Genomic DNA, 13,723 nt, shown 5'->3' with positions numbered 1-13,723 from the left:
CATCTATAACCAGGAGCTCAAATTTCTTGCGAACAGAAATATTTAAAGATTGGAACACCATCAAATTAGATTTGACATGTATGGCCACTCCTCCCCTTTCTGCAATCTGTCACATCTAAATTCATTAGAATCATTTACTTCAATGTCTTCATCAGATACAGAACCATTTAACAATGTTTCAGAGAGAACCAGAATGAGTCCTGTAACCAAATGTCAATTGTATCCATTTTTAAATCAGATTTTGCACATGTATGTGCATTAGCCCAAGCCCCCTACAATATTTAAAGTCAGAGGGGGTATTCAGCGCATTCCCATAAGAGCATAGGGTCATCTGCAGCTATTTGTTGAGTGAGCTGAGACTTGGCCAAGGTCCATGCCAACCACGTGAGAGCAGAGTAGACTGAGCATTTGACAGACTTCCTTCAAGTCGCTGGATGCAGTGGCTGGGGCGGGAACAGGGAGAGCAGTGTTGGCAGAGCTCTGTCCACCCAGCTGAAGCTCCTGCCAAGGGAGTGGAGCTGCTGCAAGGGATCGGAATGGCTGCCAATGCTCTATTCTGAGTGTGCACAGGAGGCCTTGGTGTGGCTCCTGTTGCAGGGTGGGGCTGCCATAGGGGGAAGGAGTGTCCCAGGCCTGTCCTGGGGATGGGAGTAGGGAGAGTAACCAAAATTAGCCTGGGAGGGAGGTTGTGGGGGGACTTGAGGAGAGTGGTGTGGAGGGCAGTGTGGCTGGTGAAGCTCCAAACTCTCAGAATATGAGGGCTGATGATGTGAATGATACATGGGGTGGACTGCATCATGTGGTGCACTACCCTCAACAGTGTTTTGCCAGACCCTAATGTTGGGGTGGGCCTTATCTGAGAGAGCTGTGCTGTGATGGGCCGGGTCTGGTAGAGATGTGTTGTGATTGGCCAGGTCTGGTAGAGATGTGTTGTGATGGGCCGGATCTAGTTGAGCTGTGCTGTGATGGGCCGGGTCTGGTTGAGCTCTGTTGTGTTGTGATGGGCCGGGTCTGGGTGAGCAGTGCTGTGATTGGCCAGGTCTGGTAGAGATGTGTTGTGATGGGCCGGATCTAGTTGAGCTGTGCTAAGGCGGGCCTGGTCTGGTAGATCAGTGCTGAGGTGGACCTGGATAGACCACCACCAGATGCAGGTCTAAAGGAGTGTTTGATATGTCTCAGAGAGTTGGTGGCTGTTCTGTTGCTCCTGTGGGGTGAGGTGGACTGGCAATCCTTTAACGTCCTGACAAGGTAGGGATTGCCTCTTTGTTAAGGTGTGCATTGTCGGGAAGACAGTCCAGGCTGAGGGTGGGATGGTGGCTCCGTATGGCTCTCCATTGACAAGGTTGGTTGACGGTAGGTGAGGGTGGGAGGTCCTGTATAAACACAAACTCAATTACTTGACAACTTCCTTCACAACAGCTCTGCGCTGCTCAGCGAAGCACAAGAAGTATGAATGCCCTGAATTCTGCAGTGGCCATATCACCATAAATGCTGCACGGCCAATGCAGGACATTGGATTGAACATGCAGCGCCTTTTACACCTCGACCACACCTACAGCATTACGTTATTGCGCAAAAGGGTACGACACATTATCTGGATGCATGTGCAACAAAAGTTCAAAATTCACCTTCTGCTACCGTTTCTGTCAAGTCGTCTATGTATACAATTTGATGCATACGTTCGATAAATCAAATGTATACACCACAGAGAACACACAGCAACTGCTTCTGCAAAGCAATGCTGCAATGCAAACGCAGCGTTCCATTAGAAATCTATGTACTTCTGGTGTACCAAAACCCACTGACACTGCCGGTGTGATCGAGGTGTTAGGTTCACTAAGTGATGTTTTGCATGTAAAAGTTTAATCATTGAGTTGATGTGAGAATAACCAAAAGTATGTGGACACCTGCTCAGCTGGGACAACCATCTCTGCAGCGCTCCAACAAACAGGCCTTTATGGTAGAGTGGCCAGACAGAAGCCACTCCTAAGTAAAAGGCACATGAGAGCTGTCATGACAAATACCTTTCTCCCTTTTCTCTCTCTGCTCCACAGAATGGACTCTTGGAAAGCCTTTTGTTAACATAGAGAGAGTATGGTAACATCAAAAGTTTGGGAACGGAGTAATATTTCGATAATCCAACCAGTTGAAAGTATCTGTTAGTACTTAAAAAATATGATGTCAGATCAGTTGTCGTCGGAGACATTATTACTGATGATAGGACGACATAAATTGTATCGTGGAAAGTCTACACATTCTAGTTATCAGATTCACATGGAATTGTTGTGCAATTTAAATGTTTAAATATGAAACTATTTGTGAAAAAATGAAAAGTAATTTTATCTTTTAAAATTAGAGAATTGTTTTCATAAGTAAAATATGCTCACTCAGTGGCCACACTCACGTGAATAGGCATTGGTTGGAAATGATGAACCAACCCCTTTTCTACATTTCTATAAGAGCCCCCGTGACCCAATTCACAGTGGACTAAGCCAACCTCAGCCTTGCGAATGGTTGAACGACTACAAGCTTACGAATTTAACACTGTGTTCCCGATGACGTGAGGACTGATGTCCATACATTTAAAAGGGCTAATATCAACTACAACCTTACGTAATTAACATTGTGTTCCCGACGACGTGAGGACTGGTGACCATACGTTTAAAAGGGCTAATTTCAACATGGAGGTGACGATCGCCAGGCTGGAAGGATTCATTTTGACTATACCAGCCAGAATATAGTATGAGCTTAATATGGCAACTTAGAATGAATGTTGTACTCTTATTCACTAAAGAAGTGTTACATCCTAGATGTCGAGTTTTCAGCAGCAGCTGTAAATGTGCATGGCCTAGGAAAGGACGGACAATCTCTTCAGAATGACAGGGTACTACAATGTATCCGTTCTACCACACGACGACAGGGTACTACAACGTAACCGTTCAACGACATGACGACAGACTACAACGTATCCGCCCAGAAATATTATTCAAAGGACAAGGGAGAGTTTTGCTGAGCAACCCAGCCTTCCGTCTCTGACCAATCTATCGAAGCGCAGCTCAGAGTAAATATACTTCTTGCATTTTCCTTTTCCGAATGGGCGGTTATTTATAATACATAAGATTCTGTATTTACGATAGCATAGCTTTATAAGGTCAGATAGAGACCCAATCCCTTTGTTCCTCAGTCTTCCCGCTCTTTCATTCAAACCCAACCCCCTTTCTTTGTGTAACCAGCTGTCATATCGGGTTTGTCCGCTAGGGACATTTTCTTTTATGACATAATTAGTCATCAATGTTCCATCCTGTGTATATGTAATTCTGTGTGACTATTTAGGTATTTAGTAAATAAATAATTAAACCAAATTTGTATTGCTGATCCAACTTGTTAGCCAGGGTTCGTGAAGGTAACCAAGAATTTTACGTCGTTCAGATGAGAATAAGGTGATGATTATGACGTGATGATTAAGGTGACGATTAATTTGACTGCTATTGTCATAAAAGATTACCAGGTCTTTAAGAGTTTGTTCGGAAGACAACTCTATAAACATTATTCCGTGGTGCCCTGACTTCCTAGTTAATTACATTTACATGATTAGTTGAATCAGGTAATATTAATTACAGAGAATTGATTTTATAAAATGGCATGTCATATCATTTAATCCATAGTAAAGACACGACACAGCCTACTTGGAGTTTTCCAAAAGGCACCTAAAGGACTCTTAGACCATGAGAAACAATATTCTCTGGTCTAACAAAACCATAAACTAATTATTTGGCCTGAAGGCCAAGCTTCACATCTGGAGGAAACCACATCCTACTGTGGGGATGTTTTTCAGTGGCAGGGACTAGGAGACTAGTCAGGATCGAAGGAAAGATGAATGGAGCAAAGTATAGAGAGATCCTTGATTAAAACCTGTTCCAGAGCGCTCAGGACCTCAGGCTGGGGTGAAGGTTCACCTTCCAACAGGACAAAGACCCAAAGCACACAGCCAAGACAATGCATGAGTGGCTTTGGGGCAAGTCTCTGAAAGTCCTTGAGTGGACCAGCCAGAGCCCGGACTTGAATCTAATCAAAAATCTCTGGAGAGACCTGAAAATAGCTGTGCAGCTGTGCAGCTGTGCAGCTCCCCATCCAACCTGACTGAGCTTGAGAGGATCTGCAGAGAAGAATGGGAGAAACTCCCCAGATACAGGTGTGCCAAATTTGTATCATCATACCCAGGAAGACTTGAGGCTGTAATCGCTGCCAAAGGTTCTTCAACATAGTACTGAGTAAAGGGTCTGAATATGTAAATGTGATATTTCAGTTTATTTGTAATACATTTGCTAACATTTATAAAAACCTGCTTTTGCTTTGTCATTATGGGGTATTGTGTGTAGATTGATGAGGGAAAAAACAATTTAATCCATTTTAGAATAATGCTGTGTCATGACTGTCCTGTGAGGATCAAATGACTTAGATCAGCTTGGCAATGGTTGACAATAACCAAACCCTCTCCCACCCGCAGAGGGGTAAGGAGGGAACTGCTGGGTTGACAGCTCACACTCGATCGTAAATGTAACTAGACTTTAATATCCAAAAACTGAATAACGGAACAATATTTCTAACATAACAATGTGGAGAATGGTCAGTGGGGAACTATGGAAAACAAATGTAATATTGATTTTCATATTGTGATGTTATTAAAAACTGTATAACGGAAATACTGTAACTTGAAAAGTATCCCCTTGAAAAGTAAATCCCCTTTATCTGTCAAGTTTTCATCCAAAATGTTGTGCATATAATATGACAAATGATTAGAATATTTTTGTTAAGATAGTAATGTGTGTGGTATCCCAGGAGGTCTACCCCAGGGGATGGTACGTGAGGTACGTGAGGCAAAGTTGTCTCTCTCTGCTGGGAGAACGGGAGCTGGGCACCCCGACATGGACAGCTCCAAATGGAGGTAATTAGGGGAAAGTGCCAACCAGCTGTGGAGGCCAAATAAAAGGAGCACTGTGGCACACTGCAAGGGAGAATGGGGGGAGATTGACACCGAGCAAACGTAGAGAAGAAGGACCGAGCCAAACTTAAGTGATTTTCTTTGTTATGTTTATTTTCTGTCATAGTAAAGTTGTTTTTGCGGACTTAAACCACCCTGTCTCTGTGTCAATATCTGCAAGCTCAACCCAACACCCCACGGTTTACCACATATAGCGGAGAATGCGGGCGTCTCAGTAGCTTTGGGTACCGTGGGGTCGAGCGTACGGAGATCACCATGGAGGAGTTGGTGGCTCAGTTTATCCTCAGCCAGCAGAAGCAACAGGCTCTCCAGTAGCAAGCACTGGAAGAGCAGCAACAACATAACCACAGACTGGTAGCGGAGGTAGCCCAGTTGAAGGTTGGGGGGCTCAGGAGTCTGGCCCGAATCAGTTCCTGGTTCAGCTAAGGGAGGAAGATAACATGGAGTCGCATTTGTACACCTTCGAGAGGAAGGAAGGATGGCCCAAGTCCAAGTGGGCCAGCCTGTTGGCACCCTACCTCTCTGGGAAGGCCCTGAAGGCCTACTTTGATTTGAATGCTGACCAGGTCGCGAATTATGAGGTACTCAAATGGGAGATCCTGAGCCGTTATGGGTTCAATCTCACTCGCCGTGCACAACTGGTCCACGACTGGACCTTTGACCCCAACCTCTCCCCCCGTGCTCAGATGAGCGACCTGGTGCGCCTGACCATGGGCTGGCTACTGACGAAAGTAACGTCCCTCCCGATGCTCGACAAGTTCGTCCTGGATAAATGGGGAGTGCCAGATGCATGTGGGAGCTGTTTCTAACCTACTCGTGTCCATTCTCCTCGGTCGACACTGCCCTGTCTTCCAGGCACTGTGGAGGAGGGACCTGGGGAGGCATGCATGGGAGGTAGGAAGAAACGGGAAAAGGATGGTGGCGGGGGTCTGTCATAGTAAAGTTGTTTTTGCGGACAAAAACCTCCCTATCTCTGTGTCAATCTCTGCACGCTCAACCCAACACCCCACGGTTTACCACGTGATTTAGTTTTAAGAGTGAACTCTGTAGCTCTGTTCAGGACAACACGACGGACAAAGCCAACCACACATATATACATTCATGATTTCTTTTTCCAAACGGTTTGTGTGCAAAGTATATGATTAATGTGAGAATAGTTATAGAATGTCGACAATAAGTGTCTTCTTCTCTCTCTCGCTCTATGTCGTTGGGTAAAATGCTATATTGTGTCAATCCGCTAGGGACCTTTGTCTCATGTAGTAAGTGTGTGTGTGTGTATTCTGTGTTATTATTTCGTTGGCACCCTAGCTAGTAAATAAATCATTTAACTGATTTGTGTAATACTGAATTATGAGTGAGACTGGGGATTTTGCAGATCCAAGATGGTTACGACTGTTCGGAATGATAAGATAAGAGGTAATGATTAATACTTTGACTGTTTTATGGATGTGATAGGTAAAGACCTTTAGAGTTTAATTCTTTAAACAACCTCTTCCGTGGTGCCCCAAATTGCTAATGAGTTTATTGTTACATGATTAATTTAATCAGCTAACAATTAAACATAGTTAGCGGATTAAATAAATAACAGTCATCAGATTAATGAAAGTAAAGTCACGACAGTTGTAACGTAACAAAGATGTGAAAAAGTGAAGGGTCTGAATACTTTACGAACCTGTGACCAACAGATCTGTATTCCCAGTCATGTGAAATCCATAGATTAGGGCCTAAGGAATTTATTTCAATTGACTGATTTTCTTATATGAACCGTAACTCAGTAAAATCTTTGAAATTGTTGCATGTTGCATTTATATTTCTGTTCATTATACAATGTTGTTGATCCATCCTCATTTTTCTCCTCTCACAGCCATTAAACCTGTAACTGTTTTAAAGTCACCATTCGCCTCATGGTGAACTCCCTGAGCTGTTTTTTTCCCCTCTGGCAACTGAGTTAGGAAAGACACCTGTATCTTTGTAGTGACTAGGTGTATTGATACTCCATCCAAAGTGTAAACAATAACTTCACCATTCTCAAAGGGATAGTCAATGTCTGCTTTTTATTTTTTTTACCCATCTACCAAGGCATTGCAAAACCTCCCTGGTCTTTGTGGTTGAATCTGTGTTTGAAATTCACTGCTCGAGTGAGGGACCTTACATATGCGAGGGGTACAGAGATGACGTAGTCATTCAAAAATCATGTTAAAACACTATTGCACACAGAGTGAGTCCACTTATGTGACTTGTTAAGCAAATGTTTACTAAGGAACTTTAGGCATGACATAACAAAGGGGTTGAATACTTATTAACTGAAGACATTTCAGCTTTTCATTTTTAATTCATTTGTAAAGATTTCTGAACATAATTCCACTTTCACATCATGGGGTATTGTGTGTAAGCCATTGACACAAAATCTAAATGTAATCCAATCCAGGCTGTAACACAACAAAATGTGGAAAAAGCCAAGGGTTGTGAATAGTTTCTGAAGGTATCATACACAAGGCTCAAACATATATTTAAATATCTGTAATTTACATACACATAAATACATGTACATGTTAAAATAATGTATTTGTCAGTATTGACTCTCTGTTGGTGGCTTGAAATACTCAAAACGTTTAACTCTGTCTGAAAAACATGGTCTCGACTCCAGATCATATATCTGTATTGTTTGATTATTGTTTGTTTTGCTTTTTCAAGCACTGTAATGAACAGCTCTATAGAAGTTGAGTAAATTATTATTATATTATATAATTTTTCATATGGGAAAATAGTATTTGAGTCACTTCAATCTGCCAGTGTGAACAAGGCTTTAGACAGGCAGCCCAATTCTCATATTTTTTTCACTAATTAGTATTTTGACCAATCAGATCAGCTCTGAAAAACATCTGATATGAAAAGATCAATTAGTGAAAAAAAGATCAGAATTGGGCTGCCTGTGTGAACGCAGCTTGAGTTTTTTCTCCTCAAGAGGTGCAGTTGTTGGCGGAGATAAATACCAATTATACTCGATGGCACACCTGTGTGCATTGTTTCTCCATCAGCTTGCAGGGGAGGTTGGCAAACGAAATACCCTCTTCCATCGATAGAACTGTCATAATTTTTCAGGATGGAGTCTGCAGCTGAGACCAGCACTGCAGGAGTTTCAGTAAAAGATGACCTTTCAGAAAAATGTCAGAAGTTATTTCTTGAGTTCTTGGAGGAGTAAGTTGTTTGGACGAGCCCAATAATAGTGCTTAATATGAGTGATAATCAATGCGTAAACTCACCCCTCACTTTTACACACAGGTTTCAGGACACAAACGGGGAGATTTTGTATCAACCTGATGCTGAGGAGCTCATTCGACCAGAGAGAAACACACTGACTGTAAACTTCACCAACATTGAGCACTTCAATCAGCAACTAGCTACCACTATTCAGGAGGAGTATTACAGGTAATTGAAATTCTAATTTGGTAGGTCTGGCCAAAAAACTCATTCTAATTCTCCACTGAACCAGCAAGTTACTAAACATTTCAATTTTGTCCAATCAATCCACGAAGGGAATACATTTGATGTTTCATTTTCACACACCAGATGGATGCAGTGAAATGTTGTGTTTTACAGTATCTTCCATAGTAGTGTGCCCCTGGAGCAAATTAAGATTAAGTGCCTTAGTCAAGGGCGCACTGACAGAATTTAACTTGTTGGCTTGGTTATTTGAACCAGCGACCCTTTCATTTACAGGCCCAACACTCTAACCACTAGGCTACCTGCTACTTGTCCATGTTTTGTCATCCCCAGGGTATACCCATTCCTATGCAGAGCAGTCCGTTACTTTGCAAGAGATCATGGGAACATGCCAGTAGCCAAAGAGTTCTATGTGGCCTTCTCTGACTTTCCATCAAGACAAAGGTAATGATCAAACTACTGAACCAGATCTCTCTGAATACATTACACTTAATGACATTATTACTTACCTTAAGTGTTAAATTGATTGTATTGTCCCTTGACAGGATCCGAGAGCTCTCCACGGCCCGGATCGGGTCCCTACTGCGTATCAGTGGCCAGGTGGTGAGGACACACCCAGTGCACCCTGAGCTGGTCAGTGGTACCTTCCTGTGTCTGGAATGCCAGTCCGTTATGAAAGATGTTGAGCAGCAGTTTAAATACACCCTGCCCAACATTTGTAAGAACCCAGTCTGTGCCAATCGACGTCACTTCATGCTGGACCCCAACAAGTCCCGTTTTGTGGACTTTCAGAAGGTACGAAGAGGTTGGACTGCATGAGTCCACCAGGCCAGATTGACCCTCCAGCAGACAAGGAAACCATAGCATGATATATCAGGGCTCTAATTGTGTATGCATGGGTGTTCATATAGGTGCGTATCCAGGAGACCCAGGCGGAGCTGCCTCGTGGCTCCATCCCCCGCAGTGTGGAGGTGATCCTGAGGGCAGAGGCTGTGGAGATGGCTCAGGCAGGGGACCGCTGTGACTTCACCGGCACACTGATCGTCGTACCAGATGTCGCTGCCCTGGCTGTGTCAGGTGAGGAACTTCCCTCCACACACCATGGCTTTTCATACACACAAGATGGCCTTCTGAGGGTCAAAGTCATACCTGACCCTGAATAAAAACCATTGCGATGGTGCATAATAGTAACATTCTCCCCTGTACTTTCTCCATGTATGCGCTGCAGGCACCAGGGCAGAGACCAGCAGCAGAGTGACTGGGGGGAGGCAGGGCTTTGATGCAGATGGGATCCAGGGACTGAAGGCTCTAGGTGTCAGGGATCTGTCCTACAGACTGGCCTTCCTAGCCTGCTACGTGGCCCCCACTAACCCTCAGGTTTCTCCATTAGTTAAACATTTATTTAGATTCATTTAAAATGTATTTAACATGGGAAGATGCCTCTAGCGAGGGAGATGGATCTAGAGACTATGTATTGTAAACCACAAACTGTGTTCCTGTGTGTAGTTTGGTGGTAAAGATCTACGACAGGAAGACCAGACTGCAGAGAGTGTGAAGAACCAGATGACTGTTCAGGAGTGGGAGAAAGTGTTTGAGATGAGTCAGGACAAGAACCTCTACCACAACCTCTGCACCAGCCTCTTCCCCACTATCCATGGTGTGGAAATTGAATAGATTTGTCTTGTAAACTGTTAAAACATCTGTTTTGAAATGCACAGCCTAACCTGAGAAACTATTTCAGGGAATAATGAGATCAAGCGTGGAATCCTATTGATGCTCTTTGGCGGTGTTGGCAAGACGACCATGGAGGGCACCTCTCTGAGGGGGGATATTAATGTTTGCATCGTTGGGGACCCCAGTACCTCCAAGAGCCAGTTCCTAAAGTAAATCACCAAGCACTACCCTATTTGTATAACCTACATATGTTGTATTTGAAATTGAACTCAAACCAGTTTGAAAAATAAAAAGCTTTAACAGAAGCATTTCGAGTTGTTTACTAGTATTGCACAGCCTGTGTTGCTAGTCTCTGGAGGTCTCATTATTCCTCATAGCAATGTAGCCTACTACATGATGGAAGCAGGAGTGGTGTGGATGTTTTGAGGGTAAAGGTTGGTGTTTAACTCTGGATGTGTGTGGTATGCCCTACCTCAGACACGTGGAGGACTTTGCGCCCAGGGCAGTCTACACCAGTGGGAAAGCCAGCAGCGCGGCCGGGTTGACGGCAGCTGTAGTGAAAGATGAGGACTCCCATGAGTTTGTCATCGAGGCTGGGGCCCTCATGTTGGCGGATAACGTAAGCATTGTGTTCTAGTACGGGACAGCCATCTTATGCGTTTCAGTTCATTCATATGTCCTCTGGGGGGCACTGTGCGCTTTGATCTAACTTTGTCCTGTTATCAACATCCACAGGGAGTCTGTTGCATTGATGAGTTTGACAAGATGGACCTGAAAGACCAGGTAGCCATTCACGAGGCCATGGAACAGCAGACCATCTCCATCACTAAGGCTGGTGTGAAGGTATGCTATGTGGGAATAGGGCTGTAGCTGTACACAATTTATTTCTTATAATTATAATTCTGCAATACTTATTACTACTCAGTGCAGAGGGAGTAACAGTGGTTTGAGTTGTGAGCTGTTTGACTGTGTTGTGTTCAGGCCACTCTGAATGCTCGCACCTCCATCCTGGCGGCTGCTAACCCCATCGACGGGAGATACAACCGCTCTAAGTCTCTGAAACAGAACGTCAACATGTCAGCACCCATCATGTCCAGATTTGACCTCTTCTTCATTCTGATTGATGAGTGCAATGAGGTAAGAGAGAAAATGGAGGATTTCACTAACTTTTTCAACTCCTACAGTAAGCCCATATTGAATGGAAATGTATGTTTTGGAAACTTGACACATTTTGCATTTTCACTTTTTTCTTGTGGTCTAGGTGACAGATTATGCCATAGCCAGGCGTATCGTAGACCTGCACTTTAGAAACATGGAGTCTGTGGAGCGAGTCTACGCCACTGATGAGATACAGAGATACATACTGTTTGCTCGGCAGTTTAAACCAAAGGTTATTTCCCTATGTTTGTGTTCCTCGTGTTGGGCTGCTTAGATTTGTATTTATTTATTTAACCAGGCAAGTCGGTTAAGAACAAATTCTTATTTTCAATGACAGCCTAGGAACAGTGGGTTAACTGCCTGTTCAGGGGCAGAACGACAGATTTGTACCTTGTCAGCTCGGGTGTTTGAACTTTCAACCTTCCGATTAGTAGTCCAACACTCTAACCACTAGGCTACCCTTCCGCCCAGATGCAGCGTTCAGTAAGACCTACCTACCGTAACATATTTTCTGTTCCCTGTCGTTGGTGTGGTGCACTTTGACCCCAGATCACAGCAGAGGCAAAAGAGTTTGTGGTGGACCAGTACAAGCGTCTGCGTCAGCGGGACAGCAGCGGCAGCACCAAGTCAGCCTGGCGTATCACCGTCAGGCAGCTAGAGAGCATGCTCCGACTATCTGAGGGCATGGCCAGGCTCTACTGCTCAGATGAGGTTGGTCAGACACCTACTACTGAAGTATACATCCCCATATATATAGCTAATAGCTAATAATTATGGTTGTTTGTGTAAGAGGTGGTTCAGCAATTTTGCTCATGTAATGAATAAGCTTGCCTGATATCTGAAGTTAAATAGACTGTACAACACATGTTCACCCTTTTATTTGGACTTATTTAAAGGTGCATCCCAAACACGTTAAGGAGGCCTTCCGGCTATTGAATAAGTCTGTCATCCGCGTCGACTCCCCAGATATCAACTTCGACCAGGAACAAGACGATGGGGAAATGAATGGTAAGAAATGGTCACTTTCACCTTTGTGCAATAATATATTTATTGAAAGTGATACACGTATACATTAAATTGCCACCCTCACTCTCCAGATCAGAATGACATGATGGGCACTAATGGCAATCATGCAGAGGAGGCTATGGACACAGAGCATGGGGCAGGCAGACCAGAGAAGACCAGCACTGCCAAGCCTGCCCTCAAGATGACCTTTGCTGAGTACAGAAGAGTCTCCAACCTCATTGTTTTTCACATGCAGAAGATGGAAGATGGTAAGAGCTTAAAGGGGCCATCTACAGTTGAAATAATAACAAAGCTCCATCCTGCCACTGTTTTGGTAAAAGGCTGAGGGATGGGGCTGGAGAAATGTAACCACTCTCGGAATTCATAGAAATAGCTATGGATGCAAGGACTGACCGACCAAGATTAAGAAATTATCTATAGATAGAAAAAATATAGATTAACAATGTTTTCAGGATATAGTGTTTGTCTACTCTAATATATTAGAAATATTGTAGTAAAACAAGCTTATATTTTGGGTTCTTATGGGGTGACATGGAATTAAGCTCATGAGGCATTTCTAAGTTATACACGCATTGATTCTTGAAGTATATATCATTAAGTCAAAAAATAGATGTAGCAACTGCAGATTCACCATTTTAACAAACTGAAATGTTACTTTGCAAAGTTTTGTTTAATGTCATGAATTCAAAAAGATACTAGTTTTTCCAAGGTTTAACAAATGTTTCATTCTTAGTTGATGAGTCGTCACTGAAGATGAGCGAGCTGATTAACTGGTACCTGAAAGAAATGGAGAGTGAGATAGAGTCAGAAGCTGAGCTGGTTGCCAAGAAGAACCTTATAGAGAAAGTGCTTCACAGACTAATCCATTATGTAAGTAAAGCATTGGAAACAAGACACACCAAGACCAGAAAATATTTGACTGTTTGAAGAACATTTCTGATTTTGATCTGACAACGAAAGTGTTTTGTCAAATTGGTGAGTGACATGCTCTGTATTGTGTTCATTATAGGACCACATTATCATAGAGTTAACGAAGACTGGGCTGAAGAAAGTTAGTGATGAGGGAGAGGAACCTGTCATCGAAGAGGACCCCTTCTTAGTGGTCAACCCCAATTACATCCTGGAAGATTAGGTAGGGTCCACCTCAGCCATAGATATCGTGGAAGTAATTGAACTCAGGCTTATCTGTAAGTAATTTGTGATTGCAGCTACAGTAGCCTACTGTCAACTTGTTTTGCTGGCATGTTGCTATTGACTTTCTATTAAAAAAAACATTGAACACTTGTCATACTGCTCATGTCTATGCATTTCAATAAATATATTTTTTGCAGTGCGTGGTGCTCACTAAATGGTGCACTTTCCCCTATCATTGTACTGGTGGCTCAGAGTTCAGGCCAATGGTTCATGCTCATGTCAGTG

At 43.3% G+C, this 13,723-nt stretch overlaps 1 protein-coding gene across 1 annotated transcript; it reads left to right on the top strand.

Annotated features, from left to right (window-relative positions):
* Nucleotides 1-7,966: 7,966 nt before the first annotated feature.
* On the top strand, nt 7,967-13,590 carry mcm6l (MCM6 minichromosome maintenance deficient 6, like). The gene is made up of 17 exons (XM_035799914.2): nt 7,967-8,200; nt 8,285-8,431; nt 8,780-8,890; nt 8,992-9,241; nt 9,358-9,523; nt 9,675-9,823; nt 9,953-10,103; nt 10,188-10,329; nt 10,598-10,739; nt 10,856-10,963; nt 11,102-11,257; nt 11,382-11,510; nt 11,828-11,989; nt 12,175-12,286; nt 12,376-12,552; nt 13,038-13,174; nt 13,314-13,590. The coding sequence occupies exons 1-17, from the start codon at nt 8,106-8,108 to the stop codon at nt 13,434-13,436; spliced, it is 2,457 nt and encodes an 818-aa protein (XP_035655807.1). The 5' UTR covers nt 7,967-8,105; the 3' UTR covers nt 13,437-13,590.
* The last annotated feature ends 133 nt before the right edge of the window (nt 13,591-13,723 follow it).

This window comes from Oncorhynchus keta, chromosome 23, assembly GCF_023373465.1.
Source record: "Oncorhynchus keta strain PuntledgeMale-10-30-2019 chromosome 23, Oket_V2, whole genome shotgun sequence".
Lineage (NCBI taxonomy): Eukaryota > Metazoa > Chordata > Actinopteri > Salmoniformes > Salmonidae > Oncorhynchus > Oncorhynchus keta.
This window is presented reverse-complemented; position numbering and strand designations above follow the sequence as displayed.

What these genes read in the sequence shown, in the direction of transcription:
- mcm6l (XM_035799914.2), top strand. Translation starts at nt 8,106, where the DNA reads ATGGAGTCTGCAGCTGAGACCAGCACTGCAGGAGTTTCAGTAAAAGAT. An exon ending in TGGCCCCCACTAACCCTCAG is followed by an intron (nt 9,824 to 9,952) that starts GTTTCTCCATTA and finishes TCCTGTGTGTAG; the next exon opens with TTTGGTGGTAAAGATCTACG. An exon ending in CCCTCATGTTGGCGGATAAC is followed by an intron (nt 10,740 to 10,855) that starts GTAAGCATTGTG and finishes CAACATCCACAG; the next exon opens with GGAGTCTGTTGCATTGATGA.